Source organism: Miniopterus schreibersii (genome assembly GCF_964146895.1).
Source record: "Miniopterus schreibersii genome assembly, chromosome: 5".
In the NCBI taxonomy this organism is placed as follows: Eukaryota; Metazoa; Chordata; class Mammalia; order Chiroptera; family Miniopteridae; genus Miniopterus; species Miniopterus schreibersii.
Window position 1 is genome coordinate 63349080 of NC_138106.1, and position 25014 is coordinate 63374093.

Sequence of the window (25014 nt, forward strand, 5' to 3'; positions counted from 1 at the left end):
ATGGTAGTTGACTGACGCTAATTGAGATGTTGATGTGTTTGTTCTCACATGTCAAAATGGAATGCTGGGAAAGGGAAAGACCCCATTTACCGCTGTTTCCAGGTTTACATCTCTCAGGATGATCCTGATAATCTCCAAATTGTTTTTCCTATGTTCACTGTGCCACAAGATAGAATATGAAAAAATAAAGACATAAACATACAGACTTACGCTTTTTTAGCACATAACCTTCTAAATGATCAGTATCTATTAAACTTCCATATTTTCAGAACCCAATAAACCTCTAGGAACTCAGCAGAGCTTTTTTTATGTTGTGTACCTTTAGGAAACAAGTTATCCCCCCAAAAAACCCAAATTAAAATGTATTAGCTAAGTTAAAGGTTTTCAGATTAGTAATTAATTGCACTTTTTCAACCTAGGAAAATATAAGCAAGGAACTATGGAAAGAAAATGCACATCCTTAAGACGAATAGAATTATTGAATTAATGTTTATTTAAAACCATGCATGAGTTTTTCCATGAAAGTAAATAGACTGGTTCATAGCATAGCCATATTTACAGATACCAAATAACCGTAACTAACTTTTGTCCACAAGACATACTAAACCAAACAATGTGATCAATTCAAAGGTTATCTTTTTTTACAGAATTTAAGCCAAAGATGATTAACCAGTTGCTTGTGAAACTTCTCATTTTAAAAAAAAAGGGTTTTACTGAATCAAATTTATACAATGAATTAGTGAGCAATCAAATCCAAATACACTCCTCAGAGTATGCCAGAAGTAAGCAAAATATTAAATGAATCAAGATCACTAAAAAATAAAGGATTTTTTTCTGTGTGGTAATATAAAACATCACAGCACATGATCATTATTTGACGTGAAAACCCAGTAAGACAGGATTCGGTATTGACTATTTGTTGTTCCTATAAAGGTAAAACAAAATTCCCAACAGAGCAAGTAAATTATAAATCTAGAAAGTGAGCCATAAAGAGGTGTTCTCTTTAAGAACATGCAATTCCCTTCAAATAACGTGTCTCAGCTCAATGCACGAAGAAAAGCATATTTAAAATTCGAACAGAGCTCTGTCAGCCACACGGGGAACAACTCTCTATGTGCTTCATCTATAGAGATATACTGTGGTTGGGTGATGACACAGCTCCTCTGAATGTGTATAATTTTTAAATATAGTGACAATTCACTTGTTCTGTTTTATTTTATTGATTTACACATTTCAAATATGGCCATGTTAATGACCAAATATGTACAAACATTTTAAAAAACAAAAATAACAATTATATACAGTTTGAAAAAATCAAATTATAACCATGGTACCTTTTGTCTAGTCCAATGACTAGAGACTTTCCAACACTAGTAACTATCAGGTATTGCAACAGGCCAAACGAAGTTGCAATACTACATCCAGATTTATTTTTTCCCTTCCAAATGCTTTCATTTTTCTTTAAAGAATGTTTACAATTTAACTGCTTTTAAACTGGCAATAGCTACATGAGCAATGCCTTGTGCCACAAATCAAAGTCTTTTCCTATCCAAAAGCTACTATTAATTGAAATCAATTTTACCATTCATATTAAATTCAGATGTCTAGCTCCCAGATACCTGGGCATGAAATATTTAAATCTGCCAAGAGGAATTAAATACTTTTCTTCTTTTCTTTTAATATAACCCACTATATAATAGTGAACTAAACATACTTGTTTCATAGAAACAACTTACATTTGCCGATACAGGGCAAATGGTCTATATACAGATACAGTAGGACTGCCTAACTGACAGTGAGTGTTGCCGACGAGGCTCCAAGCCAATGGAGCTAATACGGTGGAGCTCTCTGCTGAATGGACTTTCCCTTCAGGATACGTCGGATCTGGAATGGAAATGAATAGGATTTGTAAGGTTTCTTTTTTTACAGTCAGCTTCAGCAAGAACACACCTTATACACACAATCCTTAATACCCTTCAAGTCAAAACAGCTGTCCTGATACCCAAGAATAAAGTATCTGCACATAACTTCATGGATGACAGGAAAGCCCCAGGCTCATTCAGAGCCTAATGACTGACTTTATACCCCAGTCTGACAGACTTTCTTATCTGTCTCTCAGCCACAGCAGATTAAAAGCAACAAATTAGAAGAAACAAGATTGGAGTGGGGGATGCAGTTGTCAGCCGCTAGAAGACACAATGACCACAGTCTGACGAGAAGCAAAGGAGAAGACGCTCCCTACATACACACAGACACAAAAAGACAAAAGCAGAAAGGAGAGTAACCCGAGAACATTAAGCGAAGAGTTAAACGCTGTCTGTATTCAATAAGCCCTGAGAACATCACTGTATGACCACATACCACGAACCTCGAGTAGAAGCGAACAGTGGGTTTAGGACTCTACCAATTTACTATTTCATGATGGTTCCTATCCCTGGAACCTCTGCGAATCTCCATTTTCTCAGATGAACCCTCATACTGCAAAGTTTTCATAACTATTAAGTAGTATACATGAAAACTTTACAAATTATCAAAGCTCCATTTTAAGTGATAAAGAGCTCTACAAATACGGGTTCTTTTAGTATTATGATCATATGAGGGATGTGAATCAAAGGAATAGCTAAACTGTATTCCATATATTTTATTTTGTGATTATCAAAATATGTAATGGCTTACTCATAGCCACAATCACCCTCATTTCCCCCAGGGAAAATTTCCATCAAAAATATCTTAAGTCCTTAAAGATTCAGTTCTTGTTATCAAGAAAAGTTCAGTCATGTGAAACTATTCAATCCCCAAAGATAATATATAACCATGATGAGTAAAGCATAATTTTGTTCAAAGAATAAAATAGTACTAGGTTCTAAACTGCATAAAAAAACCTTCCTATTTCTTTAGTATCAGTTAGTAGACAGAAATAATTGTTAAGAGTCGATGTTTACTGAGTACTTACTATGTGCCTGGGACTCTCCTGAACACTCTACAGATACTGACTCACTAAATACCAAGGGACACAAACAGTGATAGAACCTGCCTAAAGAGCACCAGCTGGCCCAGCCCTAAACAACCTCAACTCCCTTTATGTTTCAGACCAAGTGCCTGAAAGCATTTCCTGTCCCTTCTGTCACCCTCACCTGTTCTCCCACAGGGCCATCAGGAACCAAATGCACTGGCTGTTCGTTCTCCAAGTTCCGAGTACTTGGGTCTGCTCCCTTCCTCATCAACAGGCGGACTGCATCCAACTGTGTCACCCGATACTGCAGGCTGGCAGCAACGTGGAGGGCAGTGTTTCCATTGTAAGCCTGAGACAAAGGGACAAAATGACACCCATCAGGAAGGGGGGCTTTCATGAGAACAGTTTGAAAGCTTGAAAAAGGTGTAAAGGAAGTCACTCTAACTCCTGTGCAATTATTGAAGCTTTGTAAAAGTACCTTTGCATTCACAAAAGACAGGCAACTGGGCAGCTCCAAAAATAGGCGAATGAGTTCCAGATTTGCTTCTTCAGCTGCCAAATGCAGGGCTGTGCGGCCACTTTTCCGATCCTTGTCAAAAGCAAGAGGGGGAAAAAGCTGAGCATCCAGACACTGTGCCATAACACGATTTTCACCCAGTCTCTCACATGTCTGACTCACTAAACGCTCTTGGAGACTCCGGATGCTCTTTCTACACCAAGCCTTCCTTAACCCCAAACTAGATGAAATCTCTCATTCCTATTAAATTCCTAGATGCCTCTTATAAGTCTACCCTTGTATACAGTGGGGCCATAAAATATAGAAACACAGACGATATTGTTTTATCGTGTACTGTAATATGCAATAAACCATTTATTATGTACTTGCCTGTGTTTCCACACTTGGTAGCCACCCAGAAGACTTATTAGTTGTATTCCTCACTTATTCTATTAAACAGTTAGGTTCCCAAGGACTCAAGTAGCTTAGATTTATGCATTTTTCCCCCCAGAGCCCCTAACTCAGTGCACCATTACACAGGAGATACTCGGTAAATAAACCTGAAATTTGAAGAGAAAAAAACTATTTTCCAGTTTAAAAAACAAGATTAAGTCTAGATCACACAATGAAGCAGCTACCTTACACAAAGCACTACCTTGATTATCAGTATATGAAAATGAAGCCAAAATCCATACTTTGCTACTCAACTCCATTAATTTAAAAAGAAAAGGGGAAAACATTTTAATCTCTACTTGGGAACAAGCCTGTTGCAGTAACCACTTCTCCCCATCCCATCTCCAAAGTCTTCTGTGAATTTACCTTAGCTTCCACTGCTGCCCCCATCTGAATCAGATACTTAATGGTGTCAACCAGACTCTTATTCTTCAGTAAAAGCTCCTGAACCTCAGGTGAATGGGGCTGTTGATTTCTCTGGAGTTCGTGCACCACAGCATTATGGGCCACGACCGCACAGTGCAGAGGAGTCAGGCCTAGAAAAAGTATAGTGGAGCAGTGGTCAAGCATGCCCTTTCAGTTGTTAGGTAATTACAAACCTTGAGGATGGCCACTAATGTGCTCTATGAATGGGCGCCACAAGAACTAGTAAGGCAATCTGAACAATCCTGTCATTGGCTCTTAGTGCTAATTTCATCTATAGGATATTTTAGCTTTAATTACCTCCCTTCCTTCTTGTTACAAAACTTGATATACCTTTAGAACTAAAGGGCCCCTCTCTATAACTGTTTTTTCACCCAGTAAAGTGTTATTTGCTTACCATCATAGTTAGTTGCCTCAAGATCCACAAACTGATTGCTCATCGCTGCACCCTTCTGAATTGCCTGCAAAATTTAAAAACAGGTATCTGTTAGCAAAAGACAAGCCACACAAGTATTCCAAGAAACGAGTAAGTGAACTCAAAATAGATTACTGCAACCCACATCCAACGTCTAACATTCAAGCCCTCTCTCTCTGGCCCTGTGATAACAGAAGCCTGCTCACTGCCTCTTACCTGAAGCACCTGGGAGTGGCCCTTCTCAGCACAGACGTGCAGAGGGGTTCTCCCCCAGCAATCAGTGGTGTTCACCTGGGCCCCAAGGTTCACCAGATCCTGCACGATGAGATGCTGATTGGCAGCCACCGCCACCTGAAAGGCACTCTGTGGACATTCAGAAGAAAAAGAAATGTTTTTAAAACATATAACACTACCGTAACAAGGAATATGAACCTAAACTAAGACTGAGGGGAAAAACACACACAGAAAAAATAAATCCTATTAATAAATAATAAGATACTGTAACAAGAATACTAAAGTAAACTTACGGTGTGGCTTTATTATACCCAGTTAGTCTTTGTTCAAATAACTACAAAGTTAATGTTAATGGCTTCAAGGCTGATGGTGGCAGAGTCAACATCTCACAGTTAATATTAACTAAACATTCTTGGTCTTGGGCTCTGAAACTATCTGTAGATATCATTCTCTTCACACAGACCACATCTTTGCCACCTCACTCTGTCAAGGTCCTTACCTGTCCATTGTGCTCTTTAATATCCAGCATGTGAAGTGCATTCATCTTTCTTGCAAGGACATAGGAAAGTGCCCTTCGCCCTTGGGCAACAGCAATATGGAGGAACCTGAGAGACAAGGAAAAGAGGTGAATTACTTCTGATTTCACTAAGTTCATCTTTTTAAAAAAGTATTCTTTTAGCCTCTTTCTTGATATGTTGGTACACTCAAATAAAACATTACAGAGCATAAGTTGTCTTTTCTGCTAAGTTGACAATACATCTGAGTTGCAACACGATGTGTCAGGCTACGAGAAATAAGAAAAAGAATGCCAAGCACCTTACTACTAATCACTTTAAATCTATTATTTTTAATATTCATAAAAACCCTATAAGGGAGGTATTATCATTTTACATGTCAAGAAACTGAGGCACAGAGAACATACATAATTTGCAAAAGGCCAAAGATATCAGGACAGGTAAGAATAAGAATTCAATCTATAAATCAACTCACAGTTGAGCATGACCAACTAATCATGATCTATTTTTTTCTCTATAGATATTGTCTATGCTAGTCTTTCAAAGCCAATTAGTCAAAGACGACGCACATATTTTTATTAATCTAGAACAGGTAATTTGTTCAACCAGGAAAAAAAAGGAAATCTTTTCTGAAATACTAGCTATCATTGAACTGCAGTTTCTACCTACACTGGTCATCTTGACTAGCCAACCATTCAGTAAGGTCTAACTTGGTATACCCTAGAGAAATGCTCTGCCCACTACGTGCAACAAGTATGGTTTACCAAATTAGATACATGAAATAATGGGATACTCACGTGTCACCATCTGCATCCTTTGAAAGAAACTGGTCTTGGGAGATATTTGCCAATTTGTTTTCTTCCTGCTCTACCTGCCACTGAAAAAATGACTTCCCTAACTGCGTGGTGTTCATTGGATTCCTGATGATGTTCTGGAATGGCAGTGAAGTGCTTAAAGGCACAGAACCTGCATCGTGCCCAGCCATGGCCTCACAGGCACTGTGTGGCACCAGGCTGAAGCTCTGCAGGTGGGCGTCATTTTGTTGCTGAACACTGGGGGAAGTCTGAACAGGAACAGCAACATTCTCACATTCCCCATGACTACTTAGAAGGGATGCAAAACTTTGGTTTGGGCAGAACTGTAGTTCTGGGTTATCAAAGAAGTTTGGTTCATAGTTGGGGGACTGGGAAGTTCTGGAATAAGGACTGTATTCCAGAGCTGGGTTGTGGGTATAGTGCTGTGGCTGCTGCTGCGACTGCGGCTGCTGCATGTTCTGGTTCTGTGGAGAATACTGGTACATGGAAGCCTGATCCATCATGTGTGGGGAGCTGCTGACTTGGAAAGGCTGGTACTTCTGAGGTGGACTGAAGACCTGCCCTCCACGGAAGTCCTGACACTGCTCTCGGGGAGAGCTCTGAGGGACCACCGCAGGGCTCACCCAGCTAACTTGGACAGTATTCAGGGAAACTGGGCTGCATTCATTCTTGATGTTGATAATGTTCTGAAGCAGATCGGCACTACTGTCCTGTTTGGGTTCACTGAGGTGAACATCTTCCATGCTCTCTGCGGGTGTTGGTGTTTGAGGTGGTGTCTGGAAAGAAAGAAAAAGTAAATTACACACACACCCTTCCAAAATTATTCCAGGAATAATTTCCGAAAGGTATTCAGAGGGAAATAGTGAGATACTTACCAAAAACTGGTTATGCAGCAAAGCTGACCTTTTGCAAGCTGGTCCATTAGACAACGAATCAGGTCCTTTCCTTTTCCCACTATATGACACTGTGTTTGTCAATTCTACACCCAAGAAAGGAATATGGATCATTTTATTTTGCAATTTTTACCCATAATCACACTACGTTATTTTACTCTAAAGCCCCCATAATATCATGAATAGAAGTAATTCTTACCTGTGAATTGTTCTCTGTTCACACCTTGGGTCTATAAGGAAAAAAGATTTTCAATTTAGTGTAATATTAAATGGCTTCCTGTTTAATATACATCAATAAACATACTTATCTCTACCACTTTTTATAGCTCACCATAAACCTCTGATGCAGCTATTCTATCAATATTTATTTTCTATCTTAATTTTCATTCTATCTTGCACCTTCCCCCCACTTGCTCTTTCACCTTAGTTCAACTACATCAAGATAAAATTAATAAGGCCGTTTGAGTGTTCCCTTTCTTAATCAAAACATTCCATTTCAGTTGAACTCTGTTTATTTCCCTGCCCCCAATTTGCCTTCATTTATTCATTCATTAAATTTCTCTTGTGCACCTACCAAGTGCCTATCACTGGGCTTGTGACAGGAACATGGCAGATAGCAAAATATATTTGCTCTCTGTCCTATGGACTTTGTGGTCTACAAGATTTACTGGGCCTAGCACAGCAAAAAATAACAACCCCAATGGACTAGCCTTCCTGACCTCTAACACAAAACAAGAAATAGATGCCACCTTAAAATCATCCGTGGCTTGGCCAGAAGCCTTCTGCTTGTGACTTCGGATGTGCAGCAGGAGTTCCTTCACTGAGTTCTTCACACGAACACCTTGAAAGGGTCCTCTCTGCTGCTTTCCAACCCCCATATGGGGCTCAACTGTTCAAAAGAAAACAAAACATATCCCAATTAAATCTTGGTAACCTCAAAAGCATAGCTGTCTAATGTATCAAGTCCTCAATCACCAGAATGCAAAGCCTTTCCAACTCGTTCTAGTCAATGGCCTACATGTCAGTCCCCAGTCCTACTTAAGGTTTGACGCTGCCTGAATACTTTTCCCCATCAGGCACCCCAAAGAATTAAAGCTCATACAATTGTGTTTTCAAGGGTGTTCAGAGCCAACAGATAAATCCAAATTAAGCCTCTCTGTCTCTCAGCCCTATTAACCCCCCGAGACACTATCACAGATTTTCAACCCTAACTCTCCTAGATTTATCATTCTTGACTTTTGAAAAACCTTGGGGGAGCAAGGAGTAAATGATGAATTTTTAGCTTTTCAAACAAAGGCCTTGTGCCCACATAAAAAATTAAAAGTCTACTAATGCACTCACCTAAGAAAGCACAAAACAAACTTCCTCCAAAGATCTCAATGTACCAAAGCCTAACAGTGAACAATGTCTTAGATCTGTTTTTTATTATTTTGCTCAATTCAGTCAGCTATGCCAAGAAATCTGCTTAAATTCACTCAGCTGAAACACATTTCCACACACGCAGGCAGGATTTCCCCTCACTGACTGTTTTTAGAATTGCTCAGAGAGCCCTTCTAAGTAAAAAGGAAATCTGTAATCTCATTTCATAGTTCAACTCTAAAACACACTTTAATACGTAGTCTGTGAGTACAGCATTCCACTTCTGACCACTACTATGTCACAACCTCTTGGGATGAGCTGAACATAAAGTAAACATGCAAAAAGTCAGGAAATGAATAATCCAGCCACCTCACTGACAGTGGAAAGAAGTGGGAAGACGGGACAAGAAACAACACATAATTTGAACATATATGTCATAAATATATGCAAGAAACAATTTAATGATGGGTAGGGTAAATTAAATAACTAGTTGGTTTTACATTTAAGTTTAGGAATATCTTGCCAGAATCTAACACAACATTTCTCTGGAATGACAAGAGTTAATAATTCAACGTCACAAGGAGAAAAATTCAGTTTCAGAAATCCCCTACGGTTATGCTGTAAACCAGGGAACTAGCAAAGCAGTTTCAACCAGATGAAAGCCAAATGTGGGAGAAAAGGTTCCAAATACACACACACAAGTTTGCTTTAGTGGAACGCTTAACATACAACTACGTGGCTTATATCACTTCTTTAAATTAAACTGGCTAATCACTTTCTAAAATAAAAGACAACCAAAAGTGCATAGCAGTGGGGAACACCTAAAAGATAACATTCTTTAAATCATGCTGATTAGATTCTCCAACATTTGAGATTGTCTAGAGGTTCTTTAGTCTACCCACAGTGGCATCCTGTTTTCCCCCAAATTACACAACTCAGTTCATTAAGAGAAAAAAAAACTAACCAGCCCTGGCCAGGCAGTTCAGTGGGTTAGCGCCCTCCCAATACACCAAGGTTGCCGGTTTGATCGCTGGTCAGGGCACATACAAGAACCAACCAATGAATGCAAAAATATGTGGAACAACAAATCGATGTTTCTCTCTCTCTCAAATCAATACATAAAAATTTTAAAAATGAAACTAACCAATTCACAACCAAAGAAAGAAAACATTACGTGTTTCTTTGCCAGAAAGGGCTTAACCGTTCTAGAGCACACAGAACAAAAACAGGACCGCAGAAATTCCGGGCCCGCTCAAAATGCGCCAGCGGCACAGACCAAAGGCATCCGCGGGGTTGGGTTTCTGTCCAGCTTCACCTTACATCTTAATATCGGCTTCTTTCCTTTGACGTAAAGTTCTTTTACTTAAAACTTCCACAAATACTTAGGAAGAACTAAGTCATGATCTTAAACACAGTACTCAAACCTTTTCACTTTAAAAAGAAAAAAAAAAAGCCACAAAAACACTACCCCTACATCGGACCCAAAGCCTCGCCACAGTATGTGAATTACAGCTGACGAAAGCTGCTTTTTTAAACAGAGAATGCGGTCCGCCCCCCCCCCACACACACACCCCCCCCCACTACACCCCCAGAAGTCAGAGCCCTCGGTTCCCAGAGGCGTTTTAGGCTAGAAGGCAGCTGCGGGAGCGCGATTTCACAGGTGACCTAGGGGCTGGGGTGAGGTCGAACGCCCAGCCCAGGGAGAGGCGTCCAGCAGTCGCCTAATAAATGACGGCCTGTGGGGCAGGTCCTGCCGCTAAGGCGCAGAGGCGGGGGGCCGGTGGGTACCTTGCAGCCGCTCGGCGCGGGCGCCGCCTCTGGGCCGGGACTCGACGGCCCCGCAGGAGGACACCGCCGAGGCGGAGGACACGTCGGAGGAGTCGGAGCCGGGCGAGCCGGGCGCCGAGGGCCCCGAGGCGGCGCAGCTGGCGTCGCAGGCGCCGGGGGCGGCGGGCGGCGACGCGCTGTAGAAGTAGGCCAGGTTCAGCGGGCTGGTCATGAGGCCGCAGTCGCCGGCCGCGTCCAGCAGCCCCTCTCCGCCGCGGCTGTCGTCCAGCAGCTTGTCCACGATCATGCTCCCGGGCTGGGCGCTCGGGGACCCCTACGCACCGGCGCCACCGGCTGGCGGCGCGAGGCTGCCTCCCGGCTGCGGCTGCGGCTGCGGTTGCGGCTGCGACGGGAGCTGGAGCTGCGGGAGCGAGGACGGCGCGGCTACGGGCGCGGCCCCGGGCCGCCCGCTTTTATAGGAGGCCGGGCGGGCGGGGGCGGGGCCGAGGGGCGGCGGCCGCGCCGGCCTCCCCCGCGCCGCGCGCGGCCATTGGCGGCGGCGGCTCCGCCCGGCCCCTCCTCCGGATGCGCTCCGTTGCCAGTAAAATGTACAGGATGAGGCAATGCGCCCTCCGCCCTCGCCCCGCCCGCCCGCCGGCCCCGCCTCGCCCGACCGGTTGTTTTCTCTCCCTTCACCTGGAAACCCCGGCCGAGAGCGGCCTCTCGCCCCCGGGACCCCGAGCCCCGCCCCAGCCGCCCGCCCGCCCGCGGAGAGGGAGAGGGAGAGGGGCCGGGCCCGAGGCGAGGGCGGGGCGGGGCCGTGGGCCGCGGGGGGAGGCGGGGGCGGCGCGGAGCCGGTCGGCCGGGTTCCCGCGGAGCAGGAAGGTCGGGGCGCGCGCCGCCCGCACCGTCCTCCCCAGCGCCTCGGAGCAAATTCTCTCTTAACTGGGTAAACGTTTGCCAGCGTTCCCTCTCACAGGGTCCCCAACTGAATATACTTTGGCGCCAGTTTTCTGTTTTAAAATTATAATCTGGGCAGCGGCTAAGTTTTGCGGGGACGGCGGGGCGCGCAGCCCGGGAATCGAAGGCAGCGCCCGAGCGTCCTCTCAGCGCAGCGATACATACACGCGCGTGTGTGCCTGTGGTTACACGTGTGACTTCTTTATTCTGCGTAACTTTACATTGCGTCGGATAAACACGGGGATTTTGCTCCCTTCCTGTCCTAAATACTTTTTAAAATGGGTTAACGCACATTTTTATTGAAGTCATGTTACTTGCTAAGTCCCTGGCTAGGAGTTGGCAGGAGAAAACGAAGAATGCTTGAGTCTGTCCTTTCAAGCACGTTATCATCTTGTAGGAGCGATAAGGTCAGTACACTCGCGCTCTATTAAAAGAAACAGATTGTGACTAAATACAAGGGATACAAAGTTCAGCGAGTGTCCTGAAGAGAGAGGCAAGTCTGGCGGAGGAAAGGAGGTCATGAGGACAAGCCTTGCGAAGGAGGTGCGGCTGAGACAGGCACTGAGGGTGGGTAGGATTGCAGCCCACGGCGTTCGCAGCGCGAGCGAGGAACTCCGCGGAGGCGCTGGAGAAAAGCTCACAGTCCCTTTCAGGACAGTCAGAGGGAAGATAACATTAAATGGAAAAGGTAACTTGGGTGCCTTCGGGTGGCGCACCTCCAGGGGTAGGCTGAGACACTGGCTCTGTATTTAATAAACTTGAAAGACTTTGGGGCAGACAAAAGTAATCTGGAAGCAGGTTAGAGGGGGTGACACTGAGGGACCCAGAGGCCACCAGGAGCCACTGCAATAGCGCAGGAGGGGATCAGCCTGACCCTGGGGCAGAGGCAGCGAGCGGGAAAGAGTAAATGGAAAGAAAGCAGGGCTGGGCAGCATTGCTGGGGCAGAATCCAGAAGTGCGGGGATTTGGAGGTGGGGAGCCACGAAAGGGTCTCTGATCAGGCTCTGGTTTGGGTCTGGGTGACAGATGAACAAGGAGGCCAGCTTCGGATCCCCGGGAAATGAGCAAGCGCAGAACGTTAGGACTCCAGGAGGGAGGAAGGGACAGGAGAGACTGTGAGCTTGAGCTGGTATCAGTATTCGCAGTGGCATAAGGCCGTGGTGGGGGTTCCAGAGTAAATACTTCCTCATTTCTCACAAATGTTATATTGCTCCCAAAACTTCTTGCCTCTTCCTCCCAATTTTTGGATTTTGGTAACTTTTTAAAAAAATTAAAAGATGACAACTCTCTTGATGTATCTGCAGAAAGTGAAAACTCCAGTAACTGCAATTCCTCAAAAACCAAAGTCACTTAAAAGATGCTCCAAAGATAATGATGGGCTTTTTCAATACAATCTATTTGTATTTTGTTTCCTCCCCTGTTTAGAGTAAGAGTGGACTTTTGGACACCTCTGACAATCCAATATGGAGTTATTGTCAGTCATGACTGTTCTGTCAAGTACTGTGTCAAGACAGGTCCTTGGTGTAACGGTAATGCCCTAAAACACAAGTCTGGATACTTGGGTAAGGACTCCATCTGGACATTGGTATGGGTGGGACCTCTGCCCCTTGTGGGCTATAAGAACTCAGAGCTCCTACCACCCGATGCTGGAGTTTGGCTGTACTTGGAGCCCCATCAGACTTCCACTCCACCAAACTGTGCTCCCACTGTAGCCGCCTGGCTTGAGACAATGCCCACCTCTACCTGCGGACACTGCGAGTGACCAGGACTTCCCAGCCCAATGCTTGCTCTGCTAGCTGCTATTGTGTAAGCTCTCCCTCTCTGTGTGTAACCTACATGTGATTCTATTGGCTTATTGGGGAGGTCTCCCCTAATAGACCTGGCCACATCCATTTATTATTATGTATAATAAAAGCCTTAATGGCCATGCAAATAAATTCATGGACAAAATCCATGGCAATTTTTTTTTCAAAATAAAATCTCCCCTAAAATTATTTTCTGTCACTTGGTATATAAAAATTCAAACCTCAAAATCAGGGCCTCTGGCAAACTTTATGTAGATAAATGTGACTAGTGAAAGACTGATGTCTCAAAATAAAAGTTTTCTGTGAAATGCTAAAGCAATCATACTGTCTGAGAAGACTACAACCTTCAACGCCCAGAAGCCCTCCCAGACATGGTCAAGAATGGTTGTTAATATCACTTCAAAAGGAGAATTTAAAAATCCTCTGCTTCATTTAAATGTTGAAATATATATTCAATTTGGTCTATTTGTTTGAATAGACCCAACACTGCCACTGTTCTAATCAAATACGGTTGAACACTCTGTGGAAGACAGCCACCATCTAATGAAAACACTGGAAAAGTCCACTGAGACTAATAGCCAGCACCAACTGGCCAACCATGTGAGTGAGCCACTTTGAAAATAGACCCTCCAAGTTCCATATTATGCCTTCAGATGACTGCAGCACTGGCCAACATCTTGACTATAGTCTCACGAGCAAACTTGAGCTAGGACCACCCCCTCCCCCACCCACCTCGAAAACCACTCCCAGATTCCTGACCACAGAAATTACATTCAAAAACTGAGGCCTTGAGAATCTGTCTGTTACACTGTTCATCATAGATAAAGAAGAGATTAAAATCCTCATCTGTCTGACTCTGGAGACTGATATTTTGCTTTAAAAAGGGAAAATATACAAATTGATAGTCACAAAATAGTCATAGAGATATAAAGTACAGTTTAGGAAATATAGTCAATAATAGTATGACTGTGTATGGGGCCAAGTGGGTACTTGAAATAATGGGGATAATTGGGGGACCACTTTGTAAAGTATGTGATTGTCTAACCACTTTCCTGTACACCTGAAACTAATACAAAATAATATTGAATATAAACTGTAATGGAAAAATAAAGTATAAAAATAAATACATGGAAAATTACAAAAATAAACCACTCATAAGTTTTGTGTGTGCGTGTTTTTTTAAGAGACATTAGAAGCCTTGTTTTCATCAAGGTTCAGATGCACTGTCTACATCTAATGATGGAGAAAAGGGTGAAAATGACATGTCAGAGTTCCCTGACTGGTGGAAGGGAGAAATAAAATCGAAAGCAACTGGTAGAAACCGTAAATAAGGAATAAAAATATGATGCCATCATTCCCTTGGCTTTATAGACGTTAATCATTTACCTTATTATGTCTTATACAGTGGAACATTGTTGAATTAATTATATTATGGTGCCAGTTAAATAAAAAGGTACTGAATTTTTAAATATAAGTGTAATGATCTTTGAAAAGCCAAATTTTATGCAGCTTTTCAAATGTAAAATGAAAAAGTCAGGGAAGAATCTTTCAAGGTAAGTTATTGTACTGCATTGACTGAAGAAGTGAACATCGAAGGTAAGTGGCCAATAAAGCCTGGAAGATTTTATTTTACTGAATGCTTTCCAGATAAAAAGTCAACTAAAGAAATCAGCACTGCCACTTCCCAATGATACGGTAAGTCATCAAATTGAAGATTTAACTACAAACATGAAAACTGATCTTGTCTGCGGAACTGCACTTTTGCCTTAGAAATGCACAGATCTGCAGACTGTCTGGACTTGCTGCTTTGTCTGTATTCATCAGGTATCAGCACCAGCTAAATCAAAGAAGCTCTTTTATATGAATGCCTGACAACAACCATAAGAGGTGCTGAAACATTCAAAGTATACAATAATTTTTTTAATATCATGTATCTGGGAACAATTGTGTTAACATTTGCACTGATGGTACAAAAGCAATGGGTAAAACCACTGGTGCCTTAAAACAAATCAAGGCAGTGGCAACAAAATCAATTAGTAGCCATTGTATTCTTCACTACCACCCCCTTGCAGGAAAAGGAAAAAAGGGGGGAGGGGAGTCAGTTTCACTTAAGAAAGTAAAGTCCTAGATGAAACGGTAACAATCAATGTAATTAAATCTTGATTCTTGAAATATACATTTTTTTAATATTCTGTGATGAGTATCTGGAAAAGCACTTATTCTATAAAGTTGCCGTTTGTTCTATCAAATAATGTTTGAGTTGTGAGCTGAAGTAGTCACTGTTTTTCATGGAACACCAATGTTACTTCCCTGACAAAATGTGGTTATTCAGACTTACATATATGACGTGTGTGTGTGTGTGTATAATTCATTCTTTTCAAGTGCACATAGAACATTGTCTAGGACAGACCACATGTTTGGACACAAAACAAGCCTCGATAAATTTAAGAAGATTAAAATAATATCAAGCAGCTTCCCTGACCATAATGGTATGAAACTAGAAATCAATCACAAGGAAAAAAACACAAATACATGGAGGCTAAAGATGTATCACTAAACAATGAATGGGTTAATGAGATCAAGGAAGAAATCAAAAGATACCTTGAAACAAATGAAAATGAGAACACAGCAACCCAAAATCTATGGAACACAGCAAAAGCACCCCGATGTTCACTAAAGCATTATTTACAATAGCCAAGATTAGGAAGCAGCCCAAATGCCCATCAATAGATGAGTGGATAAAAAAAGCTGCGGGACATTTACACAATGGAATACTAGTTGGCCATAAAACAAAAAAAAGGAAATCTCACCTTTCAGGATAGAATGGATGGACCTGGAGAGTATTACGCTAAGTGACATAAACCAGTCAGAGAAAGACAAATACCATATGATTTCACTTATATGTGGAATCTAATGAACAAAATAAACATACAAAATAGAAACAGACTCATAGATACAGAGAACAGACTACCTGTCCGAGGGGAGGGAGGTTGGGGTGCTGGGTGGAAAAGGTGAAGGGATTAAGCAAAAAAAAACCAAAAAACCCACCTCATAGACATAGACTACAGTATGGTGATTTCCAGAGGTACAGGGAAATGGGGGAGGTAGAAGAGGGTAAAGGGGGGACAAATGGTGATAGAAGGAGGCTTTACTTTGGATAGTGAACATAATACAATATACAGATGATGTATTATAGAATTATATACCTGAAACCTATACAATTTTATTAACCAATGTCACCCAATAAATTCAATTAAAATTTTTAAAAGAAAAAGAAATGTGTATAACTCAACTAATATTTTCCAAATGAATAATATGTTACAAAATCATACATTCCATTCAAGGTACAAGAGTAAAAAAAGTTCATTGATATGGTTTCTGATTCTACATTGCATTTATCCCTAAGGAACTACCACTTATTTTGGCACGATATTAAAGAAGAAGATCCATAATTATCTGAAAAGAATATTAAAACATGTCTTCCTTTTCCAACTACACATATGTATAAGGCCAAATTTTCTTCATACACTTCAACCAAAACAATATATTGCAACAAATAAATGCAGAAACAGATACGAGAATGTGTCTCATAAAGTAAGACATTAAGAGATTTGCAAAAATGTAAAACAATACTTTTCTTCTCAACAAATGTGTTTTTTCCTAATTTAGAAAATATAATTTTAAAAATAAACTAGTAAAGCCCGGGTGGGAGTGGCACAGTAGTTGAGCATCTGCCTAGGATCCAGGAGATTGCGGTTCGATTCCCGATCAGGGCACATGCCCAGGTTGCAGGCTTGATCCCCAATCGGGTGCTTGCAGGAAGCAGCTGATCAATGACTCTCTCATCATTGATGTTTCTCTCTCTCTCTCCCTCTCCCTTCCTCTCTCTGAAATCAATAAAGTTATATTTTTTTAAAAAGTTAAAAAATTTTTGATAGAATGTAGACAATATATCATTCAAACTAATAATTCTAGATTGGACTAATAATTGTTAAACACCTGGTTCTAGAGCCGTCCTCTCCTCTGCTTCTCAGTTTAAACTGTCCAAGACAGGCCTTTCTCTCTCACCTGAGCAAATGATTGCCCACTCAGCCTTGTCCACCTAAAACCACCCTCCAGACTACCATCAGCATACCTGTTTACAGCCATATCTAAGAATTCCTCTGTGATCTTTCCATGGTTCCCTACCATCTTCAGCATGGAGTTCCATCTTCTTAGCACAGCAATTGGCCATGCCCCACCTTCCTCACAATCCTCATCTTCCTCCTTACCTTCAGTAATACAAAACTGAATATAGTTCCCAAACTCTGGGAATTCTCTTGCTGCCTCTGCACAGAACGTTCTCCCCTTCCCCGTGGGGCCAACTCATGCTCATCTCTCCCAAGACTCAGATTAATACCCCATACCCCTGACGCCTATCCTGGCCCTCCTGCCTCCCCACCCTCACTCTCAACCCCAGTTTGGCTTAAGGGCCCCTCTTCTGTGTCTCCAAACACACTTCCATCATGGCTCTTAAATTGTGTTGAAAGTAGCCGTCTATGAGTCTTTCTCTTCTACACTGTAATCTCCCAGGACATGCATCCCTTGTAAGTAGCCAACTACTTGTTACTTAGCACATATTTAATTGAATGATGGGGACAAATGCAAATGCTTCCAAACTTATCTTATGTGCAATACCACACAGACATCAAAATAGATCCCTTCATTCTCAGCACCTGGATTACTACACAACTATTTTCATATCTCTTGTAAATATAAAAATCCAGCTGCCTCTTGCCCAGGATTCTTTGGTTGACATCAACTTTGCCAATAATTTGCAACTATCATATTGCAAATAATATAAAATGTTTTCAGGAGTTTTCAAAACCGATATCATATTATGTAATATATTCATTTGTTAGATGCTTTCCCTGAAAAATAATAATTTGTTATCTCCATAGCAAGGTAAAACACTTTTTAAACTCTCAAGAAGCATTTAAACTTCTGAGATTATTTTTAATGCAGAGGATATTTTCAAGTTCATTTGTTCTTTGGTATGGTAGCAACTTTTAAATGACAGGTATTTCCTAAGCACAGGGACACAGCAGAATGCCACACAAACAAAAACCCCTGTCTCTGTGGAGCTTATATCTAGAAGTATGAAAATTCTGGTCAAATACTCAGATACTATTACTAGTACTGAAATACATATACTCGGTCCTATCAAGACTAACATACTTCCCAAGGACACCTACATCTGACCTCCCAGGCTACGGCACAAGCTGCTGTAGCTAGGAAGAGCCACACCCTGCTTCCTTACAAACACGTAACACATTATTTTGTGTATTTTAGCCTGGAAAGACCAAAAAGTTGTCTTTGGAAATAAACTTCTACGTCCTGTTTGCAGCAAATTATTACGATCTGATATCAAAGCACAGTCTCCCCTTACATTACTGTTGAGGAAGTTTCTCAAAGCAGGTAAACAGACGTGTCTAGTAACCTAATCACCATACAGATGAGTTAGCAAAGGGTTTCCACATCTCGGAACACTTTCCACAGTGCAGACAGAAGGAACTTGAATCACTTTAATTACGGTATGTGCAGTATGTACAACCTTGCATTGTGTGAAGCAAAGTTAATGCTGGAGTGTCCCTGGGGACATCTCTCTGGAGCTTTCTCATGCTCAAAGTACCTATAAAGAGGTGCCATGTACCACTCTGTCCCTATGATGTGCCTGGTGAGGCGTCCACTATGTAAAGTAACCCCACTGCTTTCCAGCAGGTATTCAAGGCCTGTCCTCTGAGGGGTGGCGAGAAGAGGCTCCTTGCACAAGGTCAGGTGACACAGCTAAACATCTCCATCAATGAGACGCCCTGAAGCTGAACCACAGCAGCGCTCCAGTACCGACAAACCTTCCAGCCCGGCAGCAAACCAAATATCCAAGTCTGTAAACTGGAAAACAAAACAAACTTTTCTTCCTCTTTAACACTTCATTTATAAGGAATTGAAAGTTTTTTCCATTGGATTTGAGAAAATATTCACGCACTGAAAACGTGGATGATTCGCACAAAATCATATGATATGATGGAATAATGTCGACGCTGGTCTGAAGGGCTACCTAGTGGACCACACTCCCTAATAGGTAATGATCAAAACTCACACAAAACGTCCCCATGAAACTAGTGCACTTCCCTAAAATGCACCCTCAAATCGCTCTTAGCTCATGAGGGTGCTTCCCGGTTGCCACGTAACGATGAACTTTATCCATCAGAGACATACAGAGAAGTATGAATGATGTAGGTGAGCTTCGGCCAGAAGGTCAGAGCATTCTGAGTTCCGTGGCTGCTTCTGCTTTCTCGGCCTTGTTGACAACACAGATTTCATTTCCACATGTATGAATGAAACCACCATCCTAAGTGCTGACTATGGGAATATCATCAGCTCTTGCCTCCTTTACAGGATCCTAAAATCTGAACCACCTTAAAGAGAATGGTCAAGAAAGAAAACGATCTTCCCCTAACTCCCCTTTTCCCACTCCATTCTCTTTCTTGTCACTTTTTCTACATAAATCTGCAGATTCCATCCAGATAGTAGAACATGGTCCAAAATTATTCTTCCGTATATCCCCCTATAAAAAAAACACCCATCCTCTGGGGAGTTAGCTCAGCTTTCAGGAAGAAAATTCTGATAAGTTGACTCACACTGTAAGGTAAATAAATAACTTTGTTACCTTTCATGGGGATATTTACTCTTTAAGGAGAAAAAAAAATTTTTAAGGCAACAAATTAAGTCCAAAGGACTAAATGTTTCATAGTTGAACTTGGGGATGTGAAGTAATTAAGCAAAGAAGATTGTTGACAGAAAGACCCTTTGCTCTTTCTTTGTGTGAGGCATTGGCACATGCGTCCCTTAGGGATTGATTTCAACCATGTTTTTTTCCTAGAAGAGGTTACATTTGAAAGGTGGGTTAATTTGAGCAAAACAGCTTTTTAATATGGAAATAAGATGCAATATGTGTAAATGCTCAGGAAGTAGCTGCTTAGTAAACATGTTGATTGGACTGATTCATACATTGATTGATCTTTTTAAAAAACTTTCCTATTGCCCAGCTGGGTGTGGCTCAGCAGCTGAGCATCGACCTAGGATCCAGGAGATTGGGGTTCGATTCCCTGTCAGGGCACAGGCCGGGGTTGTGGGCTTGATTCCCAGTGCAGGAGGCAGTCGATCAATGGCTCTCCTCATTGATGTTTCTCCCTCTCTCTCCCTCTCCCTTCCTCTCTCTGAAATCAGTAAAGATATATTTTAAAAAAAACAAAAAACACTTTCATAATCTCCTTTTCCCTTCCCTTTTTAACACAGATAACACATCCTGTCTAATTAGATTAGAGATGAGCATACAATGTCATGCCTGAGGAAGGCATGAATGCTGTGCATGCTGCATTTTATCAAGAAGAATTTTGCTTCTAGAACTTTTAATTTAGACTTTTAACTTGAGGTTGGGGGGGGGGGGTTGTTGTTGTTTGTTTGTTTTTGATGAGGGTACTTTTTTCCACAGTCTACAGGGATTTATTTTGAATTTCAATAAACAAGGACAGTAGCATGTGTGAGTCAGAAAGAGCTGAGGAGAAATTAGCCTAGATCACGTACAGAACAGACACCATGACCCCCAAAATAATAAAACATGGGGTGTCCCCAAAAAGGTATACACACACTTTGAATAATTATAAAGGCAGTGTTTATGAAAATACATTTCATTTTCAAAATTGAGCTATCAGCTGTTAAAGTGTGTATGCATTTTTTGGGTGGTGCCCTGTATTATAAACCCACAATATAATAATACTTTGATATACTGATAAGGTTAATAATAACTACTACTACTGAATATCCACCATGTACTGAATACTATGTATTTATATATATAGACCTTATCTCTAATGTGATTGATGCCTGGGAGAATGATCAGGAGTTAAGGTGAAATACACAGTTATTGCCAACTACAACCCACATTAGCAGACAAAATACAATAAACATGTATATCTCTAAAAATAATTTTGTAATTGAAAGGATAATTTAATATTGGAATTAATGAGGAAATCTGAACTCTCATTTACTAAAGGATTATGTAAATTGTATACCTTAATGACAATTATTGGTTGAAAATCGCCTCACCTCCCTCAAAATTGCTTTTGCTTGCCCTTGCTGAATACTTTAGGCCAGGAGTTGGCCTCCAGGCCAGATTTAGCCTATTGCACAGCCTGTCACCTAAGAATGGTTTTTACATTTTTAAGTAGTTATATTTTTAAATGGTTATTTAAGTGCCTACATAATATCCCTATCTTGTCTTAGTCTACAAAACCTGAAATGTCTACTGTGTGACCCATTATAGAAAAAGTTTGTGAACCCCAGCTTGAAGCAAAAGATCTCAGAGGCACTGTAGTGTCAGGGCTTTGAAACCTGCAAACTCAGCTCCAGCATTTACCAGCTATGTGACCTTGGGCAAGTCCCCTAATCTCTGAGCCTCAGTTTACTCACATATAAACTGTGACACGAGTATCTAAATCAAGTTGCTAACATCATGAGTTAATGTACAAAGTATATAAAGTATCTGATGTATCTTAGATGCTTACTGTTAGTTCCCTTCCCATTCCCATAAACTACCATGACCACTGAGTAAATCTCCACCCTATTTGTGTGTGTGTCTGGGAGAAACAGGGAAGGAGAGATTACATATTGGACAAAAGCCTGTCTAGTCATGAGGCAGGATAGTAAGAAGCTAGGAAAATTCCTTGGCAAGTGTAATGGGGAAACTGAGACAGATGGCTGAACAAACTGGCCGAGCAATTTACAGCCAGATACTAAATCACAGGTTATCTTCCCTAACCAAGGACACTTAGGAGCAAATGGTTTACACATTCCAGACTGTGCCAGGGCAGACCCGCCTCAGGCCTGGTCCCTCTTCCATGACATTCTTTGCAGGTGAAACTGACCAGAGAGTGACCCTGACCCCTCTATATGCTCATTTTGATAAATCAGCATATTAAAAGACACACCTGGAAAGCTGATGAATATTCTATTGAGATTCTCCCCAGACCTCCCCTAAAATTCCCGCCTTTAGAAAACAAATTAAAATCCTCAAAGTAAAGGAAGCCAGAGCTCTCTCTCCTTGGAGCACGCCCATGCCTCTCCTTTCCTTGGGTGTGTACTTCTGCTCTTTCTCCTAAACTCTAAGGGTCCCCTCGAGACTTGCAACCTGTGGAGCCAAAGGTATCAGCAGCTCTTCCAGGGCTAAACCCCTTGACCTGTCTCCAAGGACCCATTTTCTCTGACTTTCCAGTGAGCTAAAAACAGCCCCTCATGGCTCACTTCTTTCCTATAACATTTCTAGAGAGCCAAAGCAGCCCCGCCTAGGCTCTCTCCTGTTGCTTACTCTATCCTAATTCCTCCCCTTGTTTCACTATCCCCAGCTTTAATAAACTTGCCCTCAATATCACCTGGGCTTGTGATGTGAAATCTGTCCTGCACGAAGTCAAGAACCGACACACTACCAGACAGCCCGAGGCAGACCCGCTTGCGGTGACAGTCATACCTCGTTGACTGTATAGTGTTTTTGTCCCAGAGCACTTGCACATTTGTGCAAGCAAGCTGGTCAGGAATCATAATTGTAGAATTTGTAAGTCAGAAAACTATTATAACGAACTAATCCTAAAAGATGCACTACATTGGCCATGAGGTTCAGTAAACAGGCTCTCCTGTTGACCTCCTTCCATTTCTCTCTTTTTCCAACATGCATGCTCACATTTCACCTCGTAACCTCATTCTGGATTTTACAGACTTGTCCTGTTGCCCTGGAGAGTGCCCTCTTCCCATCAGCCTGCATCACCCTCTGCAGTTTTAAAGTTCCAAAAAATTCTAGCAAACTGTCTGGGGGACCAAAATCAGTCCTGTGATAAAGAGGAGAGTGGGGCCGGCGCGGCTCAGCGGTTGAGCATCGACCTAGGGTCCAGGAGGTCGTGGTTCGATTCCCGGTCAGGGCACATGCCCGGGTTGCAGGCTGCAGCCGATCAATGACTCTCTCATCACTGATGTTTCTAGCTCTCTCTCTCTCCCTCTCCTTTCCTCTCTGGGGTCAATAAAGATATATTTAAAAAATAATAATAATAATAACCTTCTATGAAAATTACAAAAAAAAAGTATATGCAAACAGATAATCTGAGAAGAGTAACCAGACTGCTGAAAGGCCTGGACTTTAAAGAAAGTCACACCTACTTTCTCATAAAGAAAGGCTGTTTCAGAGAAGAAACTAGGTAGTCTGGATTTCAGGGAGGTACAATTTAAGGGAAAACAAATGGAAACAAAACTAAATTTTTAGGTTGTACATTTCAAGATTCTCAAATATATATGTCTGTGTGTTCATGTATCTAAAGGTATTTGTTAAAGAACAAAAATTTATTTTAAGAAAAGATAAAAAGGCAATATCTAGCAATCATCAATTTAAATTTTATTGATCATAAAAATTAAACTAATCATCGATTCATTCACCATATGTTGACTGAGTAGCTCCAATGTCCTGCACTCTCTTCCAGGCATTAGGAATACAGTCCTGAACAAAAAGACGCCTGTGGCATCGCGAAGCCTACATTCTCCTGGGAAAGACAGGCAATAATCAACTAACTATAGAAATATATCAAATGGTGATAATGTGCTCCGGTGCAAAAAACAAAGCAGGGCAAAAGGAGAGAGCCCAAGGTGCTATTCTAGCTGCAGAGGTCCTGGAAAACCTCCATACTATCTCCCAAATCTCTGTGACAGCAAAGCAATTGGAGACCTGAGAATTCCTGTCTCCTCTTATTTGAACTCTGAGCAAGCTTGCCCAGTCCCACACAAAGGCTCCTGATTCCTATCTCCAGCTCTGACCTTGCCTCTGAGTGCTAATTCCATGTTGCCAAGAGTATCATCCACAGGTTGAAGACCAAACCTGCCACATTCCCCCTTTGTTCCTCTACCCCCACCAACAGACCATCTTCATTTTTCTAAAAATTTCTAGAGGACTAAAAGATTTGACTCTTCCAGCTTTTCATTCCACGGTAGAAAAACCCTAACAGTTCCTTCTCCAAAATGCTTCCTACCTCCCCCGTAATCCTCATTCCAACTACAATCACATTTAAAAGCAGCTGGAAGTTTGTTTGGGAGAGTTATGATACTCATCTTTTTCCCTGCTCAACCACAACTGGACCCTATGACCTCCCACACCAAAATTAAATCCCTATGCCTGCCTTTCACATCCTCTAAAATCCATCTGCTGTCTACTGAATTGCATCACTCACCCAAAATTCATATGTTAAAGCCCTAACCTCCCAGTACCCCAGAATATGACTGAATTTGGAGACAACCCCAGAATATGACTGAATTTGGGGACAAGAGGTAATTAAGTTAAAAAGAAGCCATCAGGATGTGCCGGGATGCAATCTGACTGGTGTCCTTAGAAGAGAGACACCAGGGATGCACATGCAGAGAAGAGGCCTTACGTGGACATGCAAGAAGGCAGCTATCTGCAAGCCAAGGAGAGAGGCTTCAGGAGAACCCAACCCTGCTTGCACCTTGATCTTGGACTTCCAGTCTCCAGAACTGTGAGAAAATACACTTGTGTTATTCAGCCACCCAGTCTGTGCTATTGTGCTATGTCAGGCCTACCAAACTAATGCCTCCTACTCAACACGAAGTCCTCATGAATTCTGGAAAACAGCACACTAATTCTTGCCCCAAACATTTATCCAAGATAGAATTCTTGCCTGTAATATACATATATAGTCTTCATCCCTTGCTTAATAGCACAGGGCATTGAAATCAAACAAACCCGGGTTCAAAACTCAGCTCCATTCACTCAATAGCCATGTAACTTTAACTAACGTCTCTAGGACTGTTTTCTCCCCCATGAAACGGGTGTATT

The 25014-nt window shown here is 41.9% G+C and overlaps 1 protein-coding gene across 1 annotated transcript; it reads right to left on the reverse strand.

Moving 5' to 3' along the window:
- Window positions 1-462: 462 nt before the first annotated feature.
- Window positions 463-10771, reverse strand: NFKBIZ (NFKB inhibitor zeta). Its single transcript, XM_081139312.1, has 12 exons — window positions 10345-10771; window positions 7947-8086; window positions 7397-7427; window positions 7180-7283; window positions 6287-7080; window positions 5474-5579; window positions 4957-5103; window positions 4723-4786; window positions 4269-4438; window positions 3432-3542; window positions 3135-3302; window positions 463-1884 (listed from the first exon to the last, which is right to left on the reverse strand). Exons 1-12 carry the CDS (start codon window positions 10628-10630, stop codon window positions 1831-1833), a joined length of 2175 nt encoding a protein of 724 aa, XP_080995438.1. The 5' UTR covers window positions 10631-10771; the 3' UTR covers window positions 463-1830.
- Window positions 10772-25014: the final 14243 nt, after the last annotated feature.